Raw genomic sequence first — 18,330 nt, 5'->3', positions numbered from 1 at the left:
ACACTGTAGATCCTATTTCAGAGACCACAACAAAAAAGCCATTGTGTGGATTCTGGAGGAGTAACATTTAGGAAACTAAAGGGTCAAGAAAACCTGCCTCTGCATGCTGCACGAAGAATGCAAGGCAGGCTCGCCCCTGAAAGGATGACAGTGTGTGGGTAAGAACCTCATTTCTCCATGGTCCTAGTTATAAGAGACTGTCTATATTCAATTTTTTTAATACTTGACACCTCAAGTTCTAGCAGGAGAGATATAATCTCATTTCACTGGCTTTTATCTTTTATCTTTATTTATTCTTAATCTTTCAGGATCTAATTATGTCTTAGTTTTAGAATCAAAATGAATTTCTCATCACCATGAATAAATATTTAATACTATTTTCTACCTAACCGATGTCTTGGGGTCAAAGTTTTAAGATTTTTTTTTTTTTTTAGCTTACAAAAAAAGCTCATTTACTAAACATATCCAATGGTACACTGTGGAGAGTTCTAGTGAACAGTGATGGGGAAAACATCAACAGCAGCCACTGTTTGATCTGGTTAACAAGCCTGAGCAGAAGCAGCAGCTGCCGACCCAACAATTACCGATGAATAGAAACCCAATTTGCTCGAAGATGGCAACAGTTCCATTTGGGGATAAAAAACATCTGAAATGCTGGTAAGAATACAGTTGAATGGTAGGTTGAACACTTGCCTTTCGTGTACAAATCCTTCTAGCTCATTATTCCAGTTGGTGGAGATGCTGAGCAGTTGTTAGGTTGCATTGATGAAAAGCCTTTGATCACTTTCTAGATGGACACACATGCACTGAAGAGAGAAGCCTGAGCCATCCGGAACCCACAAGAATAGAAACTGTAGGTTGAAAGTGACAGAGCAAAGGTAAGGGGAGCCTGGACTATTGAAGACCCCAGGGAGCCTGCATGAGACCTTAACTGTCTGTAGGAAACTCCTTCATAGGACAAATCAACTTCTTTCTGTGACGACACTACAAGTTTCTGTTACAGTGTCTGGGCACAGTACAAAATAGAGCACTGCACTTACAAGAGCAATGTGAGGTTGCAAAGGAAAACCAAAAAGCATCAAAATCATAATCTAAGGAGGTAACACTGATTCCAAAGTGATTGTAATTTTTAAATGCCTTTGTAAAAATGGCTCTTACATTCTGAGACTGGAATGTCTGCTGGACCTCTGGACCTCAGAGCCAGCACTAGGAAAGGATGCCTCACTGTCAAGAGTGGAAGATGCCCTTCCAGAGGACCAGGGTTTGATTCCCAGCACCCACATCGCAGCTCATGACCATCTGTAACTTTGGTCCCAGGGGATCTGTCACTTCTTCTAGCCTCAGAGAGTACTGTAAGCAGGTGGTGTGCATACTACATGCAGAGAAAACACCCATACAAACAGGATAAAAAGGCAAATAAAACGAAACAAAACAACTTGAAAAAAGAGGCAAACAAAGTAACCATCAATCCTACTCGCTTTAGATTTCCCATGTAATCCACATTTTCAACCTAAACTAATGCTCCCGACTCGGGGGGTGGGGGGGACGGGGATGGGGAGAGATACAGAAGTTGAAAGACACGTTTTGAAATTTATCATAAAAGCAGCCATTTATGGATATTGGTTGATAAACAATGTCTGGGTTGCTGGGATCACTAAGTGTCTTATGAAACTGATTACTGGAAAGTGTCCTGTTTCTTACAATGCAATGCTTTCTGTGCTGTTCAACAGTGATGTCCGTGTACAGACACAGAAACAGACACACATACACTACCCACAGACACAGAAACAGACACACATACACTACCCACAGACACAGAAACAGACACACATACACTACCCACAGACACAGAAACAGACACACATACACTACCCACAGACACAGAAACAGACACACATACACTACCCACAGACACAGAAACAGACACACATACACTACCCACAGACACAGAAACAGACACACATCCACTACCCACAGACACAGAAACAGGACAGACATACATCCACTACCCACAGACACAGAAACAGGACAGACATACATACACTACCCACAGACACAGAAACAGACACACATACACTACCCACAGACACAGAAACAGGACAGACATACATCCACTACCCACAGACACAGAAACAGGACAGACACACATACACTACCCACAGACACAGAAACAGGACAGACAGAGACACAGGGACAGACTGATAAGAGTCTCAGGACAGCCTTCAGGATGGCACAGTTTCAGACTCACACTGAAATCATGAAGTCTGGAATTCAAACCTGGATTTGCTCTTTGGTTAAACCCTCCAGGAGGAGGACAATTTGGTTCACAGACAAGTTTTGTATAGTTAAATAACAAGTGTAAATTTTTTCTAATATTTTACCATTCCCATTTCCAATTTTTAGTCATTAACTTAGTGAACATTCCATTTTCTAAGTAGACCTGATATACTTCACTGCTCAGTTCCTTTAACTCAAAAACATCATCTTTTTCTTCTTTAAGGAATTTTAAAGGAAAGCTTAATCAAATCTTAAGCTAAAACCTCAGAATTTACTATTTTCCTATTGTTCTTTTTATTATAAAATGCTATTATGATAATTTAAAATGTGTAAGTTTCTGTAACATTCTGTAAATACTGGATTTTTTTTTCAGTCCATTCTCACTGATGAATAACTTACTCCTTTCAAGATGTTTGCTCCTCCGCAGCCACACAGCACTGAGAAGCAAGCCCTGTGCTTCTAGCCAGCCCATCTCCACACCTGATTGTTGGGGGGACTGATTCCCTCCAGTGCAGTTCACAGATAAAATGCTCCTTGCCACACCGCTTTCCTCATGGACTGCTAGGTGAGAGGTGACAAGAATAAACCAGAAACAGCTTACTTGTCAAGGTGTACACACAGTCCCTTCAGAGGGGCATCATGAGCATGGTGTTCCAGTGGGAAGGGATAGATGTCAAAGAAAACTTCGGCATGATGTTAACAAGTAAGCTGAGTCCTAAAAGGCTTGTGACCAGTGTGGCCAAGATAGGTGGGATGGGTTTTCAGTGGTGGTCTAGTTTTGTTTCTGCGAAGCAAGGACCTAGAGGTAACTGAAAGGATTCTTGGCAGACAAAATAAGCCAATTCAAGTCAAATTAAAAGGCAGGTTTACTGGGTCAGCTCTTACGCAAATTCACTGATCCCACAGGAAGAGGTCAGGGAACTTGCCTTGAAGACAGGGAGATGGGTGTGTGTGTGTGTCACACACAGCAAGAGAGAAATGGAAAGAGACAGCAAGGGGTAGGGAAGTCAGTGTTCAAAATGCTTGCATTATATACAGAAGAGCCTCTGGGGGAGGGAAAGCCCAGTTCAGGGTAAAGGGCTGAGTATGCCAGTCATACCTGTAACAGGTAAGGACTGAAGGATGCTTCGAGAACCGGGAGGCCGACTTCACTCTGATATGTTAAAGAGGCACCTCAGCCAGTCATCCTGGGTCTGAAACCCAACAGTAACAATATAGCATCTCTGAAAATTAGCAGTTACCAAGAGGCTGTAGCAGATAGGCCAGGCTAGACCTGCAAAGTTTCTATTTAGGGCAATGGAAAAATATAGGTTTTGAACTCAGGCATTAGTATACAATTACAACCACTAGTCAAGTGTTAAGGTTTATTCTACTGTGCTCATACAGATCACTTTATCTTGCCCACTCAACAATAGTTTCAGTCGCCCAGAAAGTAGCACTGGAATAATAGCATTTAATACACAGAGGACAAATCCAGTGACAGGACCAAAACCCTTGTCTCGGATCTGCTATGTATCTGCACACAAGCTGAACAGAAAGGTCAGGGTCCTTGGAGAATTTATGGTAGAAATCAATAAACATTTAAATGAAAGGAACCACTCATAAAAACTGTAACAGATGGTTACTCTGAAGCTCAAATGGGAACAGGAGTACTGTTTCAACATGCTGAGAGACATGTGCAATTGGACCACACTCCAGTCACACAATGGTTGTGTGTGTGCATTTGTGAGCACATGCAGGTATGTGTTTCTGAGCAGAGAAGTGGACAGTGAGCTGTCACATCATGAAAGCAATGGACACGCGACTACCAGCGGTGGCAGTCTGCCAACTTCCTGAGGTAAAGAGCATTTTGAAGGAATTGCACCTGCTTCAGAAGGATGTCCGGAAGCTGCAGGCCGACCTATGGCACAGTAAGCAAACTTGCTCAATGCTTTAAAAGTTCTATGAAAAGCCTATAGAGACATCTGCCCACAATTTGGTGTCAAAATAAAAACATACTAATTCTTTTTCAGTTTTCAGTATTAATTCCAATACCTTTTGTTTTATTTAATTGTGAAATTTAATCTATACTAAAATATATACTATTCTTCGAGAGGTGCACACATATACACAGTGTTTTTCAACTACACATTCCCTCCTCTTCCCTCTGACTCTTCCCAGATTCATGCACACTTGAGAACACACACACACACACACACACACATATACACCCCACTCCCAATTTCACGTCCTTTTCTGTTTTATATATTACTCACTGAGACCACTTAATGCTTTCCACACAATTGTGAGTATGGGGCCATCCACTGAAGCACGGCCAACCTACCATGGACCAACCATGACACCAGTGAAACTGACTTCTTTCCCAAACAGTCACTAACTGACATGACAATCATGAACTATCCAAAAATTGTTGTAAACAAAACAGTCTTCTTAGCCGTTCTTCTACTGGAGAATGTCTGGACACAAGTGCCGGGTTCAACCACTGTTCTACTTCATTCTCAGGCTGACTGTGGCTCGTGCAGAAATAAGAAGCTGCTTAACTGGACCTCAGTTGACTGTGGGCAGGGCATCCAAGTAAGGTGTCTTAAGCCAAGGAGGTCTAGTGCAAAGGAGAAAAGTATGGCCGTTCTCTGGGTCCTACAGTTGCCATGAGCAGACTACTCTGAAGAGAGCCAATTACATCTGCTCTTAGCACTTTCTCCAGGTGAATGATAGTGAATTCCAGTAAGATCAGTATATAGCCTAAGGATGGCAGACAGAGAAAGTTAAGCTAGGATTAAAGAAACTTAAAAGGAAATAGAACTTCTGTGTTAGTTCTTAACTAGCTCCTGACACTCCATCCCCAAATTTAGACTAATGATAAGCTAGGGGTCATTTAAGAATAGGTGTCATAGCCTGAGAATGGTACTGCACACCTTCAATCCCAGAGTTCAGAGAGACAGCCATTGCTGGACTGATGGACCACAGGCTGTAAACCTCTAATAAATTCCTGTTACATATTAAAACAATTATTGTTAAAAGTAAAAAGGCATGTTTAACGTTTTGACATATGAAAGTGTCTTTTCATTGCCTTCAAATGAGAATTGTAACTTTGAGGGGCTGCTGACAGAGCTTACTGACAACAGTTGTCTAATATGCATGAGGCCCTAGGATTAATCTTCATCACAGAGAAGAGAGGGGAGGAGGCAGGCAGTCAATGTTAAAGTACCACATTTTATCACACAGCATTTCAGCTCCTTCTGTGCTTCATCGGTATTTTATCTTCACATTTAATTGAACTGAGTTACAAAAGTATTTAAAGAGATAATTATTTTTTAGTATAAACATCTTTTGTGAAGGAAAAAACCTTCAAATGTGTGTGTGTGTGTGTATGTGTCTGTATGTGAATATATGTGTACACACACATACTCACTGTATGCTGAAGTGTGTTTACTAAGGACATCTTCATACAGACTACAATGGAGACCAAGCACATTCCTCTTTATCCCTCCATATGCTTCCCTTTCTCTACTCCCCTGTTGTCCCCTTTGTTTAGTTAGTTTCTGTCTACTTTCATGTCAAATGTCACATACTTCACATATCTAAACTATTTCTAGGAACCACAAATAAAAGCACATACACACATTTGTCCCTTTGAGTCTGGCTTAATTTGCTTAACATGATTATCTCTAGTCTTGGACATAACACAACCTCATTTTTTATGGCTGAAATAAAATTAATTGTACACATAAACCACATTTTATTTGTCTACTCCTCTGCGGATGGACACCTGACTTCTCTATAATTCAGTTATTGTGTGGTGCTGGAGTAAACACTAATGGACAAGTATGCCGGTGATACGTCCGCTTTGAATCCTGTAGGTAAATGCTCAGAAGTGGTATATAGCTGGATCATACTGGTCATATGCGTTTTAGTTATTATAGGAACTACCACACTGTTTTCTACAATGGCTAGGACATTTTACATTCCCAGCAACGGTGTTTAAGGATTCCCATTTGTCCTCCGATTGGTCAGCATTTTCTATTTATTTTCTTAAGGCCACTGCCATTCTTACCAGGGTGAGATCAAACCCTGATGTATTAACCAGCCTTTCTCTCATGCTGAAATTGGATTTCTTTCTTTCATAAGATTACTGGTCACTTGTCTCACCTTTTGGGAACTCATTTCATTGGGCTTGTTTGATTGCTTGCTTAGCTTGTTTATTTGAATTCTCTGTGTAGATGTTAATTTTCTGTTCAGATGTACAGCTCCCAAAGACATTCTCTCATTCTCCAGATTCTATAGAAACATGAGGTCCCTGTTTGTCAGGTGTTAGTGTTCTGCCTCTGTAACTGAAGTCCTGCTGGGCTTGTTCGTCTTTTGATATTTGACAGTAGTGAAAAGGAATCTTTCCATTTCTTATTAGAATTAAAGCATTAAATACACATAGCAAAAGGACTCATGACTTCCTCAGACTATTCTTACAAGAATTTGTTTCTCCTTCCATCATGATGGATAGTTCTGTTAGGTATAGTAGCTTGGGATGGGAGTGACTGTTCTGTTAGAGCTGGAAATACATCACTCCAAGTTCTCCTTGTTTTTCTAAAGTTTCTCTTGAAAAAGTTGATGTCTTGAAACCTTCAATATACTCTTTGCTATGTGTGCTTAATGCTTTAATTCTAATAAGAAATAAAAAGATTCCTTTTCATTACTGTTTGTCTGGCACTCTAGATGCCTCCTACCTAGATGGTCATGTCTTGTCTTAGATTTGAGAAAGTTTCTGTTATGAGTTTTGACATATTTTCTATAGTTTTAACATGACATTCTTTACCTTCCTCCTAGGACCATAATTCACAGATGTGGTGTTTCAGTACTGCCCCACATATGAGAATATGTTCTGTACATACTTTATACATCTATCTGTCATTGCCTGAATGCTCTGATTCATCAGCCATGTCTTCAAGCCCTGATTTTGTTTTCTTCTTACTTATTCTGTTAAAGGCTTTATGCTGAGCTTTTTTTCATTTTCAGTATTTCTGTTGGTTTCCTCACACTATTTCCACCTGTTTATTGAATATCAGTTTCATATTTTGCCCTGACAACTTTATTTCTTTCATTCAGCAGTTTGTTTTCTTTTGAAATTCATTTGGTTTATTTCTGTCCTTTTAAATTTCTTTCAACATACTTGTAATCATACTTTTGAATTCTTTGTCTAGGATTATACTTGACTATACCTTTTTCCCTACCTCTAACATTCATGACACACCTCTAGGTAGCCCTTGTGACATTTGGTCACAAATGCTGTCACAACTGTAGTTGGCCATCTATGGTCCAGTTTCAAATGCTAGCTCCACTGGGTGCTACTTCTTAACGTCAGGAGTTCCACTTGCTATCTATGCCTGTCTCCATAAAAGCTTCTGGGTCTGGCCAGATTCTATTAAAGAATCCTTGTCTTTTAAAGGAATTCTGTTGGTCACATTTTATATCATGGTCCCATAACACTTGCCCAGGTCCCAAAACATGTAGCTCTTGGCAGGTCTGGGGCAGCCAAAATGCTTGCTCAGCTGGCTCTTTTTAAAATGGCATCTCTGCTACTCTCAGTGAGTGCCAAGGAGAGAGGGTTTTCTTAGCATCTCCTCCATCTGCCACATGCAACTTTTCACACCTTTCTCCACCTCACTCTCTTTCTCTCCTTTAAAATGTCTCCTTCTTATAGCCAACTGGATTTTCCTAGTCTCTGTTATGCCATAGCTTTAATCACCGCCTTCTCCGAGAAGGGAAGAACTCTCTAAACCATGCCACTCCCTCACTAATGGACTCTGGATTTCTTCTCTGGCCTCTTTTATAGTTTCCTATTTTGCTTTGCTAGGAAAAATAATTTTTTTCAGATGTCACCTCACCTCTCTGACAGCCATTCAACTTTTGCTTGGAACCAGCCCTCCATGAACAGCCTCCTCTCTTCCTGCTCTGAGCGTCTCTCAACGCTCTTTCACGTCACGTGCACATTAGAATCACCACTGGACATCCTGTCACTGTTTACCCAACAGTTTTCACTTTATCATTCCCCCCTTTCGATACCACCTGGAGATTATATGTGTGTGTGTGTGTGTGTGTGTGTGTGTGTGTGTGTGTGTGTGTGTGTATTTATCTATGTATGTTTTTCCCGTTGCCTCTATTTTCATTTTCTAGCTTTTTTCTTTCTTTTGTTAATTCTGTATAGTATTTGGAACTGAGCCCAGGACTTGAAATGCTAGGCAATCACTCTGCCACTGAGCTCTATCTCCAATCAACCTTTTCCTTTTAGCTTTCTATTTCAATGTACATATCTTAGGAATCAATGCTCAGGTTGCCAGAAGTATAAGTAGCTACTTTCTCTCTTTAATGTCCTCAGAAACAAATCTTTTAAGCAGTAAACTGTTTCATATTTTCTTGCTCCCAGGTTCTGGTCATTGTGTAATCTTCTGAGTTGACTGCAGAGTTTTCTCTTCACTGATCCTCAGGCAGTGGCCCTCCACACACTCAGAGGCTGCATCTGCTCAATTCCCTTAGTCTTTTCTGTTTTAATATTAGTTGAAGTCCTTCTTCTAGACAGTTAATCTGACAAGTATTTGTGAACAATCTACAATGTGTCAGGCATCTGCCAGGGAATTTACTGCCAGAGCAAACTAGTTTCTGTCCCATGGAGCTAATAGTTTAGCAAAGGAATTGTACAGCAGGTAATGGAAAGATGGAAGAAAGGATGGAAAGGAGAAAGGGAGGAAGGGAGAGAGGGAAGGAAGGAGGAGGGAGGACAAAATCATTTAGTTAGCCCCATGAAGAATATAAAGAAGACAGAAAGGAGTACCAGCAAGCTCACAGGTACAGTAAGTTTCCAGAAGGCAAGCATCCAAGATGGCCAGGCCTGATTGGTATTCAGTCTTCCACCTCAGCACAGAGACTCTGAACAAAGGGAGAGCTTCTCTCTTCAGCACCAAGCATCACATCTGGCCTATGCTGCCAAAACCAGCAATTTCATAGAGCAAACACTTCCCTTGATCATTGATCTACCATCAGTCTCAATGTGTTTCTAACTCATTTATTTCTCACAGATTCAGTTTTCCAATTCATTGCAAAATACACTCAGTGAAAGCATTGTGATCAATATGACCAAAGCTGGCACCAGATCTGCCAAATCAAAGAGGTAAACTTGACCTGTAAGTATAAGCAGTGAATCCTTACATAAGCATGTATTATTATTCTCAGCATTTTACTTTAGCATAAAAACATAAATGTGTATCATAGTCTAGACAACTGATGTTAGAGCAAAGCCTTTGCTTTGACAATGACACTACTACTTGAAGTTTTATGCATTACCTTCTACATAGCCAACTATACATAAATCATCTGTGGTGTTAAGTGTGGGTATCCTATAGAACTTAGATACTGAGCAATGTGATGACAGATTGTGTCTATCTTTTTAGGATTCTTTCGATATTGTATACAGCCATTTACCCAATGTTCTTCAGTGACTCCGTTTCATGGACTCTTTCCAAAACAGACAATATTTAAAAAGCTCTTTTCTATAATTTATTAGTTTCATAAAAATTAATCAAGTCATAAAAGAAAAATAACAATGAAATGTGGTTTGAAAATAAGTAGCTGATTCATGATAATTACACAACTTGAAAGCTCGATAGAGAGAAATACACGGGGCTTGCAAGTAGCATGGAGCAGACAGGACTGCGAAGCACTGTGAAGGAGAGACTGTCAGTGAAGGCTTTGTGTAGGGAAGGGAGGGTGCATCTACAAGAAAGCAGCACTTCCTGCAGAAGAACATTGTCTACTCCCCTAAGCACAAGTTACCAAATTTTCAAAGCCAATGGGGTAAACATTTGGAAGCAGGAAGGGGTTTAATCCCACATGTGGATCCAGCAACTCACACCTTGTATTCACTTCCAGCTGCTGGGTAGGCAGGTTTTCCATCCAGTTCCACCAGTCTGTGCAGCACAGACTGTAGGGATGGGATCACTGCCAGTGCTCCTGAGATCTCCACTGTTCTCATGGACACTGACAGGAAACTGAGGGGTTCTTGGGGTCCCAGGTCAGTAATCATGTAAACTGGAAATATCAAGTTTTCCCCACTGAATATAACAGGTACACTTCAAGTCAGGAGAGGTTAAAATAATATTTGGAAAATTAATATTCATGATTTTTGCTGTTAAGAAATAAATGGAATATTGAGGATGAGGAGAATATAGGAGGAATGGCAGAGGCAAAATCTGTCTCCCTACTAAGGCAAAACGTGTTGTAGGTGCATGTTTCTAGCTCCCTTGGGCCCTTCAGCCTTTTTTTTTTTTAAGTTCTATATTCTATTTAACTCTTCAGGCATATTCTAAAAGTATTTCAACAGGAACAGGAAGATAAAACATGTTTTCATGTAGTCAGAAAACTGGTAAAATGCTATCTTTAAAGAATCAAAATTAACAAGAAGCACCCAGACACAATAGGTACAAACACACAATTGCTTTTAACATGTGAATTATATGTAAACAAAAGGCATTTCAGAAGAGTGTAATCAACTCAGGACTTAAATCTAATATAAATTCATAAAGTGTTATGTTACTGTGCTTAGAGGAAGCTGTACTAGGTTAACTCACTTGATCTGACAAGGAGAAGCCACATGCTGAGTGTGAGACCAGTCCTGAGGACCCAGTGCTGAGTGTGAGACCAGCTCTGAGGACCCAGTGATGAGTGTGAGACCAGTCCTGAGGACCCAGTGCTGAGTGTGAGACCAGTCCTGAGGACCCGGTGCTGAGTGTGAGACCAGTCCTGAGGACCCGGTGCTGAGTGTGAGACCAGTCCTGAGGACCCAGTGCTGAGTGTGAGACCAGTCCTGAGAACCCAGTGCTGAGTGTGAAACAAGTCCTGAGGACCCAGTGATGAGTGTGAGACCAGTCCTGAGAACCCAGTGCTGAGTGTGAGACCAGTCCTGAGGACCCAGTGCTGAGTGTGAAACAAGTCCTGAGGACCCAGTGATGAGTGTGAGACCAGTCCTGAGAACCCAGTGCTGAGTGTGAGACCAGTCCTGAGGACCCAGTGCTGAGTGTGAGACCAGCTCTGAGGACCCAGTGCTGAGTGTGAGACCAGTCCTGAGGACCCAGTGCTGAGTGTGAGACCAGCTCTGAGGACCCAGTGCTGAGTGTGAGACCAGTCCTGAGGACCCAGTGCTGAGTGTGAGACCAGTCCTGAGGACCCAGTGCTGAGTGTGAGACCAGTCCTGAGAACCCAGTGCTGAGTGTGAGAACAAGGAACATAGCACATGGTTTATGTATAATGGTGTCTGAAGTTTAATGTTATTCTTAATCAATAACTAGATAAACCCTAGTAAATTTTGATAATGATATTTACTACATTAAAGACACAGGCACAGAAGTCAGTTAATTAAATATGTGTGTGCGTTTGTGTGTGTGTGTTTGTGTGTTTACAAAAATGAAACAATCCTAAATGAGAGCCCTTACTTTGTGTTATTAATTTTTACGTGGCGTATAGTATTAAGAGTAGAAATAGTTTCTACTGCCAATGGGTTATAATGAAGTAAAATTATTGTAACATTATACTGGCAGAAACAAGCCACCATCAGCTGCTGAGCCCTATAAATGAGATGCGTTCAATGTGATAAGGATGGAAACGTTAAGGCATTACCACAATAGAGTCCAGACATCCTGGAGGGTGTTTTGTTTAGTGTAAAGTAGGTGTGTGAGCGATGATGCACAGGAGAGCACAGATGAGTCTCCAGTCCCTCTGTTTACCAGCGCCATCATCCCATGTGGGCCAGTACATGTTTCTCCAACATCCTCAACAAGGGCCACTGGCCACGCCAGACAGCTGCTGCATAAATCCAAAGAGACTAACACATAGCACCCTGTGCAAAACTCAAACCCAAATAGATCAAAGCCCTCAACGCAGAACCAGATACACTGAGTATAGGAGCAGAGAAATTGGGGGAAAGCCTGGACTCATTGGTACAGCAAACAACCTTCTCAAAAGAACATCATTAGTACAAGCACTAAGACCAACAATTAATAAATGGAACCTTGTGAAACTTGAGAAGCTTCTGCATGGCCACAGACATTGTCACTCTAAGTGGTACCTTCAGAATGGGAAAAGGTTTTAGCAACTCTATTACAATTCTAGCTACTCTCCAAAATATATAAATATTAAACCACATATCAAGAAAACACACAACCCAATTTAAAAAAATTGGTACTGACCTAAAGGGAGAATTTTCAAAAAGGAAAGTCAAAAGGCTGAGAAACACTTAAAAAAAAAAATGGTCACAATTTTTAGCAGCCAGGAAAATGCAAATCAAAACTACTCTGTGATTCCATCTTACACCTGCCAGAATGGTCAAGGTCAAAACCACGAGTGACAGCTCATGCTGGCAAGGATGTGCAGTCAGAGACAACACCATCTGATGTTGCTGGGAATGCAGACTTGTCCAAGCACTAAGAAAATCAGTAAGGAGTTTTCTCCGGAAGCTAGAAATCAGTCCACCTCAAGGTCAACTTACACGACTCTTGGGTATGTACCAAAAGGACGCTTCACCTACCACAGAGATGCTTGCTCACACATGCTGCTGTTCTGCTCACAACAGACAGAAACTGAAACAACCTAGATGTCCATCAACACAAGAAGGAAATAGAAAATGTGGAACATTCACAGAATGAAGTATTATTCAGCTGTTAAAAAATAAAATAAAATTTTCAGGTACATGGATGAAACTAGAAAAAAATTCGTCTCGAGTGAGGTAACCCAAACCCAGAAAGATAAACACAATGCATATATATATATATATATATATATATATATATATACATATATATACATATATATGTACATATATATGTATATATATATATACATACACACATGTACATATATATGTATGTATGTATGTTTATATGTGGATATTAGCTGTTAAATCAATGATAACCAAGCCACAATCCATAAAACCACAGAAGTTAGGAAATAGAGGATGGGGTGAGGGGAGAAACCGATCTCCCTAGAAAACAGAAATAAGACAGATGGTTATGGGTAGATGTGAAGATCAAGAGGAGACGTCAAGGAAAGGGTAGGTTGAGAAGGTAAATAGAGGAGAGACAACTAAAATTAAGAGCCGTTAGAAGAATAGTATGGAAACCTAAAACAATGCAAGCTTCCTGAAATATATACATGAAATGTCATGAAATAAATCTATGAAGGAATGTAAATGAAATTGCAAACTAATGAGGAAGACAGAGCCACAATGGGCCGTCTGTTGTCATCCAATAAAGCTTCCATAACAACATTAGGTTTCATCTAATTGACTGGTTGTCCAAACAGTCCCATGGGAAATCTGCAAATCGGGCTGTTGCCAAGAATGCAGGTTGTGCTCCACAAACTTGATAATGGTCCCATTGCTAAAAATGATGGCTGTACAGCTTACTGAACATGGAAAAGAAACAAACTACTCTGAAGGGAGGGCTGCAATCCCAGATGCCATGGCCAACGGAAATTTAACTCAGTGGCACCATCTTTGGAGGTTCCACATCTCAAGTTGTCATGCCAGGGCTCTTCCTTTTTTATTTATTTTTAATCTGATTGTTCTTTATTTCTGTTTTATATACTTTTCTTTTATGTTTATCCTACAATTCCCTGCTGTAGATCTTATCACTTCCAGTTTGGAGGTTTTGTTGGGATTCCTGAGGGTGCAAATCCTCAGATGGCTTCCTTTGGCAGCCAATGGGAACTACGACCGCATTCCCACCAACATGGGATAAGGGTTTTCTCTAACTCCACCTAGTCACCCACACATAACCAAGATCAAAATGTAGAGTGAGAGGCTTAGAAGCTCTCAGTCCCGAGTGGGATGTCATCATCAAACCTCTTCCCTTGGGCTCAGGATCTATGTGGGAAGAGGTGACATGATTGTAAGAGGCAGAGGGGCTGGAAGACATAAAGGAAAGGGGCCTTCCAACCACAACAGGACAGACACAAACAGGGACTCACGACGTCTGGCAGAGTGCACACAGCCTGCAATAGGTTCAAGACAAACAGACTCCAGCATGGAAGGTGGAGATGCCGACACAGCCTCCACCCCAACCAAGACACTATCTGCAACTGACCATTCCTTGCAAAGGGAAAATTAGTCTCCTCCAGTGGAGTCTCAGTGTGTCTATTACTACACCGCAGGGCAGGCCCATGCCCAGGAGTAGTTGGACAACACAACATAAACTCAATGGTATTTTGTAAAACTTTATTCTTACTTGCTTTGTTTGGGTTAGGCTTGAGAGTCCTTAAGGCACTCCCTCTGGGAACTAGCCACTCTGGAGGGGACATAGGTAAACACTGGTGAATTACTGCCCCAATAAACCTCAGCCACAGACAGCTATGATTTCCAGCCATGTGAGCAAGTCTGCCAAGATGTGGGGGCCTGCCAAGCATGGTCCCCATCTCCACCCTAAGTGGAAACTGGCCAGCAGTTCTCCAGAACCCTGAGAGGAATAATAAGTTGTATTCACCATGACACAGTTGAGATAACTTTTGTTTTCTCATTGTTTTTAAGGAAACAGATTGTTAAATCATGAGTATTTGTCGTACTTCCTACAATAGGTAATAAAATTTCCTGGAGCATGAGGAATGTTCTGAGAGCACTGTTTTTGAACAGATGCCACCAGTACTTGCAGGTAATAAATTACAACTATAAGAGACCAAAGACTAAAGAGCACAGAGACTACAGTCACTCACGCAGAGCATAAAAGGCAGCTGAGGACCACAGGGATAGGAGGAGCCCATGTCAGGGAGAAGGGGTAGCATAGTGGACTCTGCACTCAAGAGTACTAGAAAAGAACAAAGGTGAGGTCAAATGAATTCTGGGGTCAGACCATAGAATAAAAGAGAATATGGCTATCTAACACATTGGAATCCAAGAGGAAAGAGGAGGAATGGGAGAAAATAGAAGAGAGACTAAGAGGATTACTTGCCAATAAATGCCTTACAAAAAATTAAAACCATTTTCAGGTAAATCTGTAATGGTAGTTTAAATAAATTTATCTCAAGCTAAAATCATTTGCCATGGTTTGAATGTTCTCACAGTTCTTATATAGTTCTTACATTATGTAAGTTCTTATATAGTTCTTACATTAAGTGAGTAAATAGTATTGAGCGCTGAGGTCCTGAACATGTACCTGGGCAATCTGGGCTTTGCCCTCATGAATGGAGTGACTAGTATCAGAGGAATGAGTTCACTATTGGAGAGTAGTTTCTGATAAAATGATGCATTCGTCACCACAACCATTTGATAATCCACCTTCCACCATGGGTTGACTGACTCTGCAGGACTGGATGACTCAGCAGAACGCCATCCTAGGATACAGCAACTCCATCTTGGACTTTCCAACCTCCAGAGCATGAACCATTTAGATGTAAGGTCACTAAAATTCAGCCAGTCTAGTTTTTGTTGCAACATCACAAATGAAGTAAAACAAAGAATTTACTTAAAAATTTTTCCATTCTTGGGTTTAACAAGTTATTATAGCACTGCATATATGACCTGGATTCTTAGTGATGTTTTGGAAAATCCACCCTATAAAGAAGCTGCCTTTACAAATGCTCATGGTGCATGGCCATCTTGCCTGTATGAAGATGGGGTTCATTCTTATTTTTCCCGAATAAATAAAACTCGGTCTTCAAGTCACCTAAATTATACACACACCCTGCACAAGTGTTGCTGGAGACACTAAACTTTCTATTTGGGCTCTTTGCAGTTGGTTTCTTAGAAAATACAGTGTAGGAGAAACAAAGAAAACAAATCTTTCTGAATTCAAGCATTACTTGAAGCAAATTATTCAAGGTTCCTACATTGTAATTCTTATATATTTGTTGTCTATACAAAATCTATGGATTCTTACACTAAACAGCTCACAAAACCTTGGGAATTAACTAAGCACAGCAGGTTACCAATGTCACTGAAGTAAATTACGTTAGGTCATCGTCGCAATTAACAACATCACCAACATGATTAAATTCATTTGCATGCATTATTTAAATTTATATAAGAATCCTTCTTACTGCTTTTGCATTATCAACTCTCTAAGAACTCTTTACAGAATTTATTTTCTAGTGGCCCACTTAATACTAATACTATATGTAACAGTTTACCTGTTCCAAATGCTATATATTAAGAATAATGTTTTTCACCTTCTGGGTGTCATCTTCCCCACTGCAAATGTTTGGTTTCTTTACATTAATAATTTGGTACATCCAAGAAGTTTCTAGAAGATTTACAAAGAATACAAAAGCTCTCAGTACCACAATTCTCACACTTTCCATTTAAAGACACAGAGCGGCTATTTACTTTCCAAGGCCAGTGAAGGAACACTGTCAGCCCCACTCTGAAGGCCGCTGACACTCCTTTAGTTCTTTGGCAGTTTTACTAGTAATTTAATAACTGTGGTGCTTTGTAGATACCAAGTAAAAACCAAATTTTAAAACAACAACAAATGTAGGTGTTGTCACGAGGTTCTCACATACAGAACTGAGACAGAAACAGAACTCAGCAAATGGAATTGCAGGCGCTGCTGCAGGGACGTGTAGGAGAAGAGTCTCTTCTCTGAAGAGACACCATGGATGAAAATACGGCTTAAGTACGAGCTGGTAAGGGCAACTTTTACCAGAGTCTCACAAATTCCGTCCATGCTAATACATGAGTGAAGGCCTGTCTCCTTCATTATGTTTCTTCCTCTGATCCGCTGAGACAGTAGCCTGCCTCAACCCACCACAACATGCAACCAGAGAGGGCCACAAGAACTGTCACAGTCACCTGTGGAAGTACTTAGGATCCTTAGGACTAGCAAAACGAAAGATTTTCCAGGGTCAAGACAGAAAGTAGGGAAAAGGTTACTGTTATTCCTGAAGCCAAAGGGCTTACTACTCTATGGTAATTAAGAAGCAGACATCTAGCCTCAGATGCATTCAAGTATTATTTCTTATAAAACAAAGAAAGCATTTCATAATTGATGTTTCTTCCCATGCCATTATCCACTAACATATTTGATGACGTCAGCGAAGTTTCTAAGCATCATGTAACTAAAGAACAGCAATTTCTTGTTCTTAGGTGTGAGCTGGGCAAGGCTCTACTTACAAAGCAGTTGGACACCATGGACTTCATCACAGCCTCACCTCACTAGCACCATGGACTGTCTTCAATGGTGCTGCATTCATTTTTCATAATTTTAATAAATCATACTCAGTTAAAAGTTATAGATTGCTATCAACTATCTCCATGAAAGGCTACTGCAAAAATCTGACAACAGCATCAGGAAGACAAGGAAATGCTTGGGTCGTAAGCTACAGGTTTCCCTTCACTTGACTTCCTTTTATAAAGACATTACAATCATAAATCAGGAATCACTGTGCTCTCAGAATACAACAGTCATGGAAGAAAGCCTATTTCTTCAGAAAAAAAATGTAATTGATTAATAATTGATTTAATAAAATTTTCCTTAAAGTACATGTTGAAAAGAGGTCAGGAATACAAAGACAAAATGGCAGGAACTGAAAAGATATTACACACTTACCTCGGCTCCTGTGAACTCAGTTGCATTACAGTTTTTTGGGGGAGAGAATCTTGTGAACTTTGCTTCATATCCTGTTTTTTTTAAAAAAAAGCATAGTGTTTTTAAATTTTACTTTTCAAAACCAGTCAACATAACTAGCCAATGCTACCTTGCAAAAACTTTTTTAAAAAGTATACAACAGAGGTCAAAAATTCTCTTTCAAAGTGCATGAAGCACATTAAAATTCAAAGCAAATAATCCTAATGTTCTGTGTGAAAAAGAGGGAAAGAGAGAGACAGAGAGGGAGAGAGACACACACAGAGAAAGAGAGGGGGATAGAGACACAGAGAAAGACAGGGAGGGAGAGAGAAACACAGAGGGGGGGAGGGAGAGAAAAGGGAAGGAGAGAGAGAGACAGACACAGAGAGAAAAGGGAAAAGAGAAGCAGAGAGGGAAAGAAAGACAGACAGAGAGAGAGAGAGAGAGAGAGAGAGAGAGA

At 40.5% G+C, this 18,330-nt stretch overlaps 1 protein-coding gene across 1 annotated transcript in view; it reads right to left on the bottom strand.

The window, feature by feature from the left end:
- MAN2A1 (mannosidase alpha class 2A member 1) overlaps positions 1-18,330 on the bottom strand; it is a 159,576-nt gene that overhangs the window by 56,881 nt on the left and 84,365 nt on the right. Inside the window, exon 12 of the mRNA XM_080932675.1 lies at positions 17,853-17,923. Within this exon, the coding sequence (XP_080788801.1) occupies positions 17,853-17,923 (71 nt within the window). The remainder of the gene's footprint in view (positions 1-17,852; positions 17,924-18,330) is intronic.

The sequence above is a fragment of the Micromys minutus genome (assembly GCF_963924665.1).
Source record: "Micromys minutus genome assembly, chromosome: 19".
Classification (NCBI taxonomy): Eukaryota; Metazoa; Chordata; class Mammalia; order Rodentia; family Muridae; genus Micromys; species Micromys minutus.
The sequence above is the reverse complement of the archived record's forward strand: the minus strand, read 5'-3'. Positions and strand labels throughout refer to the sequence as shown.